Below are 14,378 nucleotides of genomic sequence, written 5' to 3'. Positions count from 1 at the left end.
AAAAAAAGTTCCTCAAAATGTGTGAAATTTAGATAACGCTGTTGGAACTAGATATTGATATTTGAAAGAATATGCTTACTTGGTCAGGTAAAAGGTTTATGTAGATAAAGATAGACAACGGCCTTAAAAAGTTTCTTTTCCAAACTATTTCAGTTAAATATAAATTCCAATAAATGTTAATTTCAGTTAATACCAAATATTTGCACTGCAGTAGCGCCAATTGATCAATTTATAGGACCCTTATTTTATACATTGACATTATATATTATACACTACACACTTATTCAATTATACGTCATACTTAATAAAATATATACAAATTGATATAGATCAAATAGTTTTTTAATAAATTGTTTTAAAAAAAGGTTAAAAATATTTTCAAATATCATAACAGTACAAATGTTTAATTCAATTATATTTTATTTGCTTAATATATTTAAACCGTTTGTACAAATATATAAGTGATCAACTCCGTAATTAGAACAATATACTAAGTTATTTTTAATTGAATATATGATTAGTATTAAATTTTTTCACTATTATGACGTGCACGTGTAACACTGCAAAGAAATTAAATTTAAAATATATCTTAATAGTGTTATCGCAACCTACATTTCATTTGCCGAATAGTGTGTACATTGCCTTATATTGTATAGCATCGTCAATTGTCTATGACACTAATCTCACAGTAATACAGCATCGAGTGTTTTATCTATGCCCATAACTTTCTTCGTATCGCACGTATGCGTTTCGTGACGAATCACGATTTTTGTAAAATTTATATATTACCTACTTGTGATAAATAATAATACATTTTTGTAGAGTCTTGTTTTAAATTAATAAAGCCAACCATAAATTTATATTAATGGCTGATAGTGATGATGAATACGATCGCAAGAGGCGCGACAAATTTCGTGGTGAGAGAGGTGCTGCTGAAGGAAGCAGTTACAGAAGTAGTGACAGGCGGGAAGAGAGAAGTAGGGGTCGAGAGGAATGGTCGGAGAGGTAATTATTAATTCTAAATTTTAACAGTTTGTAATATAGCTATTCCCAATTTGCCATGTACCTATTCCGTGCTTAACTATTCAATGAGAAACAAATCCTTTTCCAGATCCCATCCTCAACCCTTTGAATCTTCCACATTTCCTAGCCAAGTCAATAAAAACATGAAACGAGGCTCATTTGCATTTAACATGAGGTACAAAGTTGCTTTAAAAATAGGTATCTAATTTTGTAATATCAAGAATGCAGCATTTACTGATTTCTCAATATCTATTATCAATTAAAATTGCATAATATATCTCTTTATTATCTCATTAATTATCTATACTGCATATACAATAATGTACAGCTTACAATATTATTCTCAATCTTATAAAATAATAATTTATTCTATGACATCTTTCAATGAGACACAATCTGTATGTATTATCTTATTAAATATGTAAAAGTAATAAAAATATAAATGCATCGGCAAAAACTTAATATTTTTAAATATAACATTGCAATTTTTGGCCATTATAGGTCCCGTGGTGGCCGTTCTGGTCCCGACTATAGAGACTATCGTGGAGGTGCCAGTGCCAGCAGAGGATATTCACCAGTTAGGGGTGAAGGTCCACCCAGCAAACGTATCAGACCTGATTGGCCTGTAGATGATCGAAGATATGGAGGAATGCCGCACGATTCATATGGATCATATGGTTGGGCGCATGACCACTTTGGTCCTCATCCAACTCACCAAGGCTATGGTCAACCAATGCCTCCAGTACCAGCAAGGTAATATATAATCTATATTTACACTTTAGTAAAAATATCTTTTAAATAGTACAGTTGAAAAAATTTAATGTTCCAACATAATGTACACATTTACTTTATAGCAACTAATTTATCAAAAATTTTTAAAGCAGAAATTTTATCTTATTTAAAATAAGAATATAATATAATAGGGGACTCTGAAATGTAATCATTAAAACTTTATAATATCAGAGATGCTGTGCTGCCAATGGGTCCAACAGATGGTCCTCCTACTATGATGACCTTCAAGGCATTCTTAGCAGCTCAAGATGACTCCATTACTGTAGATGATGCAATTCAGAAATATAATGAATACAAGCTTGAGTTCAGAAGGCAGCAATTGAATGAATTTTTTGTTGCTCATAAAGAAGAAGAGTGGTAAGATACATTCAATTATGTTTCTTCTATATTTCTTCATTGATATTTTGAAGAGTAAATAATCTTATTTATAATACTATTAAAATTGAACAACTGTAAATAAATATAAAAAAAATTACCAAGGTTAAAATTTGATCAAAAGTATTGATGGTGATTTTATAACATCCAGTTTCAATGATTTGCTAATAATTAAAAGATTCTATGCCATAGAAGAAAAAACAACTAGAATTCATAAATATATAAAATGCAGGAAGTTATTGATAGTAGACTATGCTTAGAATCTTTTAAATATGCAAATTTTAATAGAAAACTTTTTTCCCTACAGTCTACAGCGTATGGAATTGCTGGACGTCGTTAAGAAAATATTCAAACTTTATGCAAATGTTAAAATGCTGTGTGTAGCTAGTTAATTTCGCGTTGACCCGTAGCGCGCAATGCTACGGGTTTCGTTACTGTTAGGGGTAGGGTTTTGTTATTCCACAAACGTGGAGCAGGTGAGACTATGAAGCTTTTTAAATATTACATAAGCCATTTTTATTTTTGTACCAATTTTGGCAGGTTTATATAGACAGGTATGTTGGACCAAATTCCGAACTCCATAACTCCATAATAAAGACATCATTTTATATTACTTGAACTATCCTTGCTATTGGAGAGAAATAGACATCAAATATTTGATGGAATATTTTTCGTAGAAATTGGTCTATCTTACATGAATTACAGTTCTTAGAACATACTTCATTGCTATATAAGATTAAAACTATCCTTTTTTTTTGTTATGTAGGTTCAAGATAAAATATCACCCTGAAGAATCAGTGAAGCGTAAAGAAGAACAGCTAGCTGCTTTAAAGGTAAGTTGAAAAAAATTCAACTTAAAATTTCCCCTGTGGCATGAAATCGAAAAACCTTTCTTAATCTATCAGTCTATCTAATAAAAAAAAATCATTAGTGGAACTGATGGTATTAAGATAAGTTCATTAAAAAATTACAACATTATTTGTATAAATTGTGAAATATAACTAACTAATAATATAATGTAATATATTGAGTGTATAATTTTCAGAATCGTCTCAATGTATTTCTTGAGCTTCTAGAGCAAGGTGAACTAGACAAGGTCAGTGTGGATGTAGACAAATCTGAAAAGTTAATACGATTACTAGATACTGTGGTCATAAAACTGGAAGGTGGAACTGAAGAAGATTTAAAAGCTCTTGATGACCCAGCACCTGTCGAAATTACTAATGACAAGCCAGGTAAGTTATTCTTCAAAACTTCTATTTAAGTTCCTTTAAAATATTTGTTTTTGTATATTTAATATAAACTATCTAAATTTATACTTGTAGATTTTGACTTATACATATTTTGTGGAGAAACTGTAAACCGTATTATAGAAAAATATTTTAATTTTAGATAAAAACGATTCTGACAAAGGCCTTGTAATTGATGTCGACGAAATTAAAGTCAAAGATGAAAAGGATAATCCGGTGAATGATAAGGTTAATTTCTATTTTGAATTTTTCTAAATGAAGTTTTAAAATTTTCTTTATAAGACATATTGATATACTAATTCTATTTAGGAGCAAAAGTCGGATTCTCCGAAGCCAACAGCCCCACTTACTATGGAGATTGATCCCCACCTCCGCCAACTACAAGAACAAGCTAAATTATTTTGTCGTTACAACTCTGCTCCTGGAACCGAACCTGATCAAGAAGTACCAGAAAAAGAACCTCGTAAGCATATTACCCTAATTTATAAAATTTAATTACTGTTCATATCATTTTCAGTGCCACTAAATAGATTTTTATCCTTTTTCAACCTGTTACATAAGAGTTACCCTTATGCTATTCGATTTAACTTTGATTGTTGAAAATTAGTTTACTTTTAAGAACATGCAGAAAATCTAACATTGCAAATTATAATTTTAGTCAATTGTTAGCATTAGAACTTAAAAAAATGCTGAAACATTTGTGAATAAATAGTTATTCTACATTCCTATATAAATATAATAAAAATTATGTACTATATACTATACCTATAAACTAATACAATCAACTCAGTGATTCTTAAATTTTGTATCTCAGGCATAATTCATTAATTATTTGACAGCACCACCTGGATCTTCTTCAAGTTCCTCGTCGTCAAGTTCTTCTTCATCGAGCTCAGAGGACGAAGGTGAAACGAACAATCGGCGTCAAAAGTCAAAGTCGAAATCAAAAACACCTGAAAAATCTCCAAAACAAAAAGAACGATCCAAGTCACCAGTTGAAAAAATTGACGATAATAAAGAAAAAGACGAAAACAATGACAACAAATCTGACACAGCTAATGATGTCGTTGTAGAGAAGAAAGAATCCCGTGCTTTACACAAAACAACTTCAATTTTCTTAAGAAATTTGGCTCCAACTATAACAAAGGCAGAAGTGGAAGCTGTAAGTATTGCAGCAGACTATTGAAACTCAATTTAAATCATTGAAAGTTCCTTTGGTGTGTTCTTTCCATAAATATTTATTGTATCACTATATAACATAATTAAAAATGTTGCATTCTTATTTATTATATATTTTACTTGTTCTATTCAGATAAAATATTGTGTTTTATTTATCTCTGTAGATGTGCAAGCGTTATGGTGGATTCCTACGTGTCGCATTGGCTGACCCGTTACCCGAGCGACGTTGGTTCCGTCGTGGCTGGGTCACCTTCCGCAGAGAAGTCAATATTAAAGACATCTGTTGGAACCTTAATAATATACGGGTAATGTTTACTACAAATTCGGTAGTGACTTGCTATCTTAATAAAATGAGGGGTCTAGTATAATCTAATATAAATTAAGTTATTCCAATCCATGAAACAGCCAAAAGTAAATGTCTACGCTCATCGATGGGGTAGGGTGAAAAAATAAAAATGAAATTCTTTTTAATCCCTAATTTATGTGTAATTATTTTCATATGAATGCAAAAAAGGCTTGTCTAATTCCCAAAAAAGACTCGGCCTGACGTTGTTTGAAACGAGCAAAACTCAACCAAATAAAAACTGAATACGTATAGAATCTGGCTGTTTAAATCATTTATACTACTCGCGTATATAATGTTAGTCACTGATTTTAAGAACATACATAACGTACCATATAATGTTCTATCCAGTTGCGCGAGTGCGAGCTGGGGGCGATCGTGAACCGCGACCTCCAGCGGCGAATCCGCGCGGTGTCGGGCGTGACGCTGGAGCGCGCCGTGCTGCGCGCCGACGCGCGCCTGGCCGCGCGCCTGGCGCACCACCTCGACACGCGCACGCGGCTGTGGCGCGACGCGCGCCCCGACGGAGCCGACGACGCCGACGCCGATCGCCCCGACGAGGTCTGTACTCACTGTCATATTTAAACGATCGCATTCATTAGCCACTTTTTCGTGTACACAGAGTGTGTTCTTTCTTCGCATCCTCGCGAATATAAATGTACAAACGAACACTACTATGCAAACGCAACGTTTAGGTTGTTAATAATATAAGTAAATGTTAATAATCTAAAAGTAAAACATTATTTACAGAACTTTAGCCTGAATTCCAAAAATCCAGTACTTCATAAAATCACAGAACACTTGATAGAAGAAGCCTCCACAGAAGAGGAGGAGTTGCTGGGCTTGGAAGCTTCCTCTGAATCCACAACACAGGACCAACAGGACCCTGAATTGATTCGAGTGTTGGATCGCCTTGTGTTATACCTGCGTATTGTGCACTCAGTGGACTATTACAACCATTGCGAGTACCCATATGAAGATGAGATGCCAAACCGTTGCGGTATTATGCACGCGCGTTCGGGACCACCTGCTAATAAGGTTTAATTGCTTTTATTTAATACTGAATATTGTGAGAAATAAATTAAAAAAGTATTATCTTTATCATAACAGCAATCATTATAAATTAAATCTACTTGTTTACAGCCTACTCAGCAAGAAATTCAAGATTATATCAAGACCTTCGAAGGGAAGATGTCTGCTTTTCTCCAAGATGTCAAACCACTGAGTGAAGAAGAATTGCAAAAACTTGGTATCAAAGTAAGAGCAATTAATAACAATTTATCTTACGGGCAATAACATTTATTATTATACATATTTCATTAAATTCCTATTTTAACTAAACAGGATCCAGATGCTGAGGTAGAAAAATTCATACAAGCTAATACGCAAGAGTTATCTAAAGATAAATGGCTTTGCCCGCTCAGTGGAAAAAAATTCAAGGGACCAGATTTTATAAGAAAGCATATCTTCAACAAACACGGAGAAAAGGTATATTTTCTATATTTATTTATTAAAGTTGTATAATTTTGATAAAATTAGAATGATTGTTAAAAAAAAACCCTTCCAATTGTTTCGCTTCTCATGAAAAGTAAATCTCAACATCGATGATATACTCAAGTAATAAGTAGAGAGTAATGATGAGTATCGTACCCGCAGGTGGACGAGGTGCGCCACGAGGTGTCGTACTTCAACGCGTACGTGCGCGACGTGCGGCGCCCGCAGCAGCCCGAGCCGCCCGCGCGCGCCGCGCCGCCCGCCGCGCACGCGCCGCCGCCGCACCCGTGCGTGTCGCTGCGCTCCGTGTCTCGCGTCGGTGGGGCTCCTTGTCACTCTAATGGTATCGTTTCCGTGCAGGTACGGCGGCTCGGGCGGAGGAGGCGCGCGCGGCTGGGGCTGGGGTGGATGGGCGCCGCCGCAGCCCTACGCGCCGCGACACCCGCGCTTCTCGCGACCCAGGTGACCCACGAGACCGGGCGGCCGTGGTGGTGCCGCGGACTTTGAGAGCTTTCTTTTTTTAATTTGAATATCAGTATCATATATACGAAAGGACTAACTCATGTGGAATTCACCATCTTACATGTATGCCTAGAATATGATGCTCAGTTGCTGAACTTTTGTGACGATTACTTGATTCTAAGCTCGTTTGTTTTTATCCTTTTGAATGAAAACTGGAATTTAAATGATATTCAAATTAAAAAAAGTGTATCTAAAATAACCGAGCACCGCAACTCCTACGGCCGCCACTTTATCAATATAAAGATTTTTACGAATAAACGGAGCACGTAACGTAAGATATAAGAATTTTCACCAAGCGATTATTTTACAAAAGACAACATGTCGTGATATTGACAATATAAGGAATAGTTTATACTTCTTGTACGGCCCATGTATTTATTATGCATGGGTTGGTAGATGGGCCTTAGCCCATAGACAATTACAACTTCCCATCCTCTTCCAGCTTAATAATATACGAACAAATATTGTGGAAACGGAATCTTATATGTTACGTTATTTGGTTCACTACATTAAATATGTGGTGTTTTTTTTTTAAATATATTTTTAGGTGCCTTACAAAGCACATTGCATTATTTTAATATTTAAACTATATGTATTAATATCTAGCACACTTTATGCCTTTTACATCGATAAATGATATACATTTAAAATTATAAGCAAGTGTACTATACTATTTTTTTTTTAAATAAATCCGTAATTTACTTTAACTGTGACCATTTTTTACGACAATACGTACAGACACACATAGTATGAAATTTTTAACATTAAAATCGATGCAGAAGGTTGCGCATATATTCACAATATTTCCGTGATTAATTGTAACTAAGTATATTTTATAATATCTTCATTTTATCCTTTTTATATTTAATATATCGTATCCCTTATCCTTCCTACAATTTTTTATTAAAAACAACAAATAACATTATTTTCGGTGTTTTAGAATATTATAAATAAAACAATATAAACTTCTTCGCCTTAAGCACTAACATTATCTTAACAGAAAATATTACAAGCAAGTGAATTTTCATCTATAAACACATTTGAAGTAATACGTATTATTAAGCTTTTTTATTTAATCTCTGCAGAAGCTTCTATGCTTTTAACTTGTCTTTTTAGTTTGGCCCCAAGTACTGAAAAAAAAACTAACATTTTTTTGAATTTACATTATAAATACTATTAACTATACGATTTAAGTTAGAACATGTAATTAAAATACTTCAATGCCTGTTCCTCTTTTGTATTATTAGAATGTTGTTAAGACAGAAAACTCGTTTGGTGTAAGTAAAGCTGCCGAGTATGTATGACGCATTGTATAATATGTGTATTTAACTCATTCGCGGCAAAGTGGCAGAACAATAACAATATTACACGTTCTCGACGTTCTTTAACACATTATTCCACATGTATTCTTCATACAGAACATACATAAATAGGCAGACAAAATATTTCAGTACCTTTTATTAAAAAAGAAAAATTTTTAATTGTTACATGCAAATTCATGTTTTCCTCAAATTTTCAATAATGATTTTATAGTGGAAGATCGACCACTGCGATAACTAGTTTTTATAAATACAGAAATAGAAATCTAAAATCCACTTGTTTGTAATAGGACTCGTTTATAAGAAAATGATAATAAAAAAAAATAAGAGAATTCTGAATAAATATCTAATTAATTTAAAGTTTTGTCATTAATTATATGCATCAAGAGCATATATCGTTTAAAAAAAATAATGTTGCAATTAACAAGAAAATTTATTGGAACAATAAAATAACATTTATATTATCCTTTATCCTAACTTGTATATTTTGCATGGCGGTCGTCAGCCAGTCCCACCCAACTCTCGTGACCTGCTTCAAACGACCGCTTATTCTTATTTGTATCGCATGACCTTAACATTTGCTTAATCAGATGTATTGTTTATGCACTAAACACTTTATGCTATTTAGATTAATATATGGAGTATTTATAATGTTTTATAATTGATATAATAGATTTATTGATGTTATTTTTTTTAAATATTCTATCGAAAACAAAATTTTGAGTTGAAGGAAAAAATTTGCAGGGAAAACGTGGATCGGTCCCGGCCTATTATTGCTTACAACGATCTCGACTTCCCGGATAGCGGTGATATTTTTTAAGTTTTATTGTAACGACATCATTTACATTGTAAAACAATTGTAAAATAATAATTCGGACATAATAGTTAAATGAGTACATTGTTGAAATCATTGTTATTTACAAAACAGTAATAGCTCATATTAGGATGGATTTTATTGATAAAATAGGAATTGTTACAAAATATTTTAAATTGTATTTTTTTATTTGAGTAAGTTCTCTCTACATTTGTAATAAGTATAACTAAGAATAAAAATAATTAAACCTATCTTTTAAAACATTTCTTGCTAATATGAATCCCAACAGATACATAATGTATTAATAATAACTTATCAAATAAAGTGTCCGAAAATGAACATACGAATTTTCTTCAATTTTCCTCATAGAAGCCCTACAAACAAGTCTCCCGGGAAGCTGAGATTATATTCGCAGTAAAGATTCGTGTGGCAAGTGTTAGTGCCCCTTTGTGAGACGTCGCCACTAACGTGGGTGTTGATTGTTAAAGGGGCGGCGGCGCCGAGTTCCGTCCGGTCATACACTACCGAGACTTGGACGCCCCGAGAGAACCTGACGAGTTCGTTTAACCTGGACTCGCAGCTTGCCGATGAAGTGTACTTATTATTGTCATAGTAGACCAAAACGACACTTGTAAATATGTTACTAAAGTAACTTTACTTTTTGCTTAGTTTTAATTAGAGTATTTTAGGTTCCGAGCCGCTAGAAACGATATATATTTTAGTAACTTTATGAAGTAACCCTTAATAAAGATTTATGATTACATTGGTAGTTTAACTTCGTATACACTATCACAATATTTTAAAGTAACATTTTCCTTTTATATAACAATGTGTATGTACGCCGAATACACATTATTTATATTCAAATATAAAAAAAAGCTTATTTGCGTATAGAACTTTATTCCTAAAATAAAAACCTACAGCAACACAAAAAAATTACACGTATGTAGGTATGATGGACGTGCAAGAATTTTATATGGTTTTGCCTTACCAATAAAAAGATGTACTGGGTATTTTCGAACTAGCAAGGAAGTGTTCGATTCCTATTAAAAAAAAATTAAGTTTCACTTCACTTATAGTAAGGAAAAACAATCATAATTTATTTTTAGTGCTAACAACGAAGTCTTCATAAGGGATTTTACTAGTTCATCGCAATATCGTTTTGTGGTTGTTATTAATTTCGTATAACTTTAGAATCGTGCAATCCTTTCTATTAGTGAGTAACAAACAACCTTGTATTGAGTTCTCCGAAATTATCTTTAGGAATAAACAGAGGTAAATATTATGACAAACATTTCTAAAATTTTGTCTTTATTACATTTAAGAAATACAAAGTTCAGTTCATTAATGGCTTAAGGGTAAGGCTAAAACGAGATATTGTAAAATGACTGCATAAATAATGTCATATCCTATACAAGGCAGGTAGTTACGAATCCTTGACCTCTAAAATGAACGTATAGCTTAAGTTATGTTCCGTCTGCAAGTAATCATTGTTATTATTGATAATATAAATTTGTCATATGTTTTCCTACCTAACTGCTAACTTAACTATCGCTCAGGTATGATATAAAGTGGAAAATTGTGCTAATATTTTATAGTAGGTAATCAAGCCGTTTAAGTGAATATCAGGTTCATGATGTATCTCTTTGAGCACTTATATAATGGAATGTGGAGATTAAACCGATGTGTTACCCGGATGTAGGTACATATGCATCCAATGTGTTTTTTTATAAACATTGTGGTCTCACGACATATATGTTACCACACACGCAACATATCGGATCTAATGGTTAATATTGTTTTCCGTTTAAAATTTGCATTGTGCATACGTAATGACACGTCCTTATTATACCTACTCGGTGAATAAAATAATTTTACTCTGGACGAAAGAAGTATTATGTTTTACACATACTAATCGTAACTATCATAAATTAAAAATTATATTAATAATAAACATGTAGATACTAAGGGGTGCAGTGGCTATTAACATGCGAATGATGAAATTATTTTGGTCAATTTGATTATGACGTTTTCATCATCCTTAGTTTTATTTTTTAAATTAAAATTAAGTAAGTACTTAATACTTAATATTTTTACAATGTATTATCGATCAATAATTAACATATAAAAGTTCCTTATTTTTTTTAACGGATGCACACAAAATATACTAATCCGACTTATTATAGGTTAGAAAGTCAGGACTTATTTATCACTATAAATTTAATGTGTTGTTAAATTACTAATTATTAGTACCAAGCCCTCCGGCATACAAACTGCTCTAACATAGCCTTCTGGCGTACCCTACTGTCAAACATTATTATATTTTATAACAATGAGATTTAGACATAGACAATTTTACTACTTTCACTAGTTATATACCTGACAATAAGTTGTGTATTTTTTAAGATACACTTTTATTATAAATGCCAAGATAATTATCGGGCGCTATCCATACCAGATAGAATATTAAACGATTCTGTAAGTGAGTTTGATATTGTGATTTTTTATAGATGAGATAGCTTACATGTTTAAAAAATAAATAAACTAACAATTATAACTACATCATAACAATTTACTTGTCACAGTGTTAATATATATCAAAATTTGAAGCGTTGCCTGTGAATAATAAAAAGCCTACTTGTTTCTAAATAACAAGTGTCAATATATAGATTAGAAGTTGTAAAAATTACAAGTTGAACAAACGCATAAAAAAAAGACAAATATCAATCTCATGTCAATATTAATTAAAAAACATGTTTAAAACCTGACTTTAAAATTGCGAATCCTGGAACATAAACGGGTCACCAAATTTACCTACAACCCTGAACACTACACACATCTGGGTGTAATATTTATTGAATCCCAAACTAAGTATATCAAAATAGATAGATATAATATGTGGTTAATGGAACGAAATAAAAAAAAATAATTATGAAACCTATAGACTGCTTAATGCTCATTAAAATAATCGAAAATATGTTAAATAATATTCATATATCGCTGTCATATACATAATATAAAACCAGCTTTATATATTTAGTATTTTCCAAACATAGGTAGTTACTGGATCCAGGTATATAATAAGAAATGTATATTTTGATCTAATCTAGAATACATAAATGAAATAAAGTGATTAAAAAAAACAATCGATAACGATAGGTCAGGACATTCGATAACATTTATTTATTTTTAAAAAGTAAAAAAGTACCTAAAATCGCGCTCCTAATTTTGCTGCAATCTTTTTTTTTCCGTTTTTATACCGTCTTAATTAATGCGTGCATCTTAACCGACGATTACTCGTTCAAACCCAGGCAAGTTGCTTCTAATTCATCTCGTGCTCGGCAGTGAAGGAAAACATTGCGAGGAGATCTGTTTAATAGTAACAGTAATCGCAAAGTTAATTAATTTAGTCTAATTTAAATTCTGCCACATGTGAATCATCACATACACTGGAGAGCGGGGGTGGAATAAGCTCCAAACCTTCTTAAAGGGAGAGTTAGCCCAGCAGTGACACTTTTACAGGCCTGTAGGGGCCATTCATTTATTACATAAGACTATTTGTCGCTTGTTTTTGACATCCTCCCCTATTATAAGAAAAAATAAGAATAGGCCGAATAAAATAGGAATTTACTTATACTAAATAATAGCATAAATAAAAATTTGATTAACAATCTCTCAAGTATGCCGTAAGAGCTGAATCACTCATTAGATATTCTACCGCCCTGTAGCAATACTTAGTATTGATATGTTCCGGTTTGAAGGGTGGGTAAACCAGTGTTAATACAGGCATCATATAATATCTCAGTTCCCAAGACTGATGGAGCATTGGCGACGCAAGAAATTAATTTTGTTACGACGTCAATGTTTATGGGCAGTGCTAACCAATTACCATCAGGTGTCCTATTTGTTAATTCACTTACCTATGCAATAAAAAAAAATGCCTAATTAACTTAACCATATTTGTGTCTGAAATCTAAAATCTTTATTAAGCAAAGCCTTGGACTGGGGCCGGCTAATTCAACCCCAAAAAGAAACAAGGTTGCGCGTTAACCGCTAAAAAATCATCATTTGTCTTATCTTCACACTTTGAGAACATCCCCTTGATGCCACAACCAGTATTGGAATATTTGGCGTTCATATTTCCGCGATCAATCAAAAGGTAAATCTAAATTGGCATCTAAAACTCACCTCTGGACGGGAGCTTCCCAGTACCAACTTCATCCATTTGAAAGTATTCAACGCAGAGCGACTTAAATTATCGACAATCAAGCCCTTTCCGACCTGCTTGATCCTTTGGCTTTGCTTAAAGATGTACATCACTCTGCATCTTCTACTGCTTTTTCACGGGAAATATTATTCCCTGTTGCTTCTCTTATCTTCGGACATCTCCTCAGTATTCCAAGTTTCATCCGCACTACAAAAACGCGATTTTTAAGGCATTTTCTGCCTCACTCAACTACTCTGGCGGTTTTTCGGAACCGATACGACTTGGAAACCTTAAAAAAAATAATACACGTTTCTCTAACGCCAGTAACACACCTGCAAGCCTCCGGTACTGGAAATGTCCATGGGCCGTGGTAGCCACTATCAGGTGAACCTCCTGCTCGTTTGCCACCTATATAATAAGAAACGTATACATATATAATATTATGTTAAGGTTGATATCTGCTTCTAAAAAAGATATAATATCCGTGGGTTTTTACCCTAATACTTAAAAGAGGGACGATTCATTTTAATATTTTTCCTTATTTATTTTTGTAAATCACCAATCACGAGTTTCAATTTCTTTTAACGCAGTATAATTCCTTACATAAATGATCTAAATATTTCAATAATAAGAGTAAAAAAAGAATTTTATAGGCATAGAAATGGGAATGTCACATTCTATTTAATGGTTGTTCAAGTTGGCTAAGTAGATGAATAATAAAACATGACAGGGTACATATTTTAGTATAATATTAACAGAATGCCAAATAAAAGACCAGGATTAAAACACACATGCAAAGTCGGGGCGGGCGTAAATCTCTACGAGTTATTTACAGCAGTCATTTAAGCGAAGCAATAAATTATTAATTAAAAACTGAAATAAGAATCAAAATATCGGCAAAATATAATATACATATCTATAACATTATAAACTTGACAACAAACCTAATATTTAAGAATATAAAAAAATATTATATTCGTATTACAATCACATATAATATACGTCAATATTATTATACCGCTACTAATAGCATTCCGGATATACGAAACGGACATAGTAT

General features: G+C 32.7%; 1 protein-coding gene across 2 annotated transcripts; it reads left to right on the top strand.

Moving 5' to 3' along the window:
• Window positions 1-721: 721 nt before the first annotated feature.
• Window positions 722-9,846, top strand: LOC125064022 (serrate RNA effector molecule homolog). Of its 2 annotated transcripts, none has more exons than XM_047670792.1 (16): window positions 722-1,005; window positions 1,525-1,776; window positions 1,987-2,172; window positions 2,957-3,023; window positions 3,236-3,425; window positions 3,583-3,668; window positions 3,750-3,903; window positions 4,280-4,602; window positions 4,784-4,924; window positions 5,314-5,523; window positions 5,713-6,000; window positions 6,106-6,219; window positions 6,307-6,450; window positions 6,619-6,743; window positions 6,817-6,918; window positions 9,600-9,846. In XM_047670792.1, the coding sequence occupies exons 1-16, from the start codon at window positions 866-868 to the stop codon at window positions 9,676-9,678; spliced, it is 2,601 nt and encodes an 866-aa protein (XP_047526748.1). In that variant the 5' UTR covers window positions 722-865; the 3' UTR covers window positions 9,679-9,846. The 2 variants fall into 2 exon arrangements, with proteins under 2 accessions (XP_047526748.1, XP_047526757.1); XM_047670801.1 differs by having other exon boundaries at window positions 9,042-9,846.
• The last annotated feature ends 4,532 nt before the right edge of the window (window positions 9,847-14,378 follow it).

This window comes from Vanessa atalanta, chromosome 1, assembly GCF_905147765.1.
Source record: "Vanessa atalanta chromosome 1, ilVanAtal1.2, whole genome shotgun sequence".
Classification (NCBI taxonomy): domain Eukaryota; kingdom Metazoa; phylum Arthropoda; class Insecta; order Lepidoptera; family Nymphalidae; genus Vanessa; species Vanessa atalanta.
This window is presented reverse-complemented; position numbering and strand designations above follow the sequence as displayed.

What these genes read in the sequence shown, in the direction of transcription:
- LOC125064022 (XM_047670792.1), top strand. Translation starts at nt 866, where the DNA reads ATGGCTGATAGTGATGATGAATACGATCGCAAGAGGCGCGACAAATTT. An exon ending in AACAGCTAGCTGCTTTAAAG is followed by an intron (nt 3,024 to 3,235) that starts GTAAGTTGAAAA and finishes TATAATTTTCAG; the next exon opens with AATCGTCTCAATGTATTTCT. An exon ending in AGTACCAGAAAAAGAACCTC is followed by an intron (nt 3,904 to 4,279) that starts GTAAGCATATTA and finishes ATTATTTGACAG; the next exon opens with CACCACCTGGATCTTCTTCA.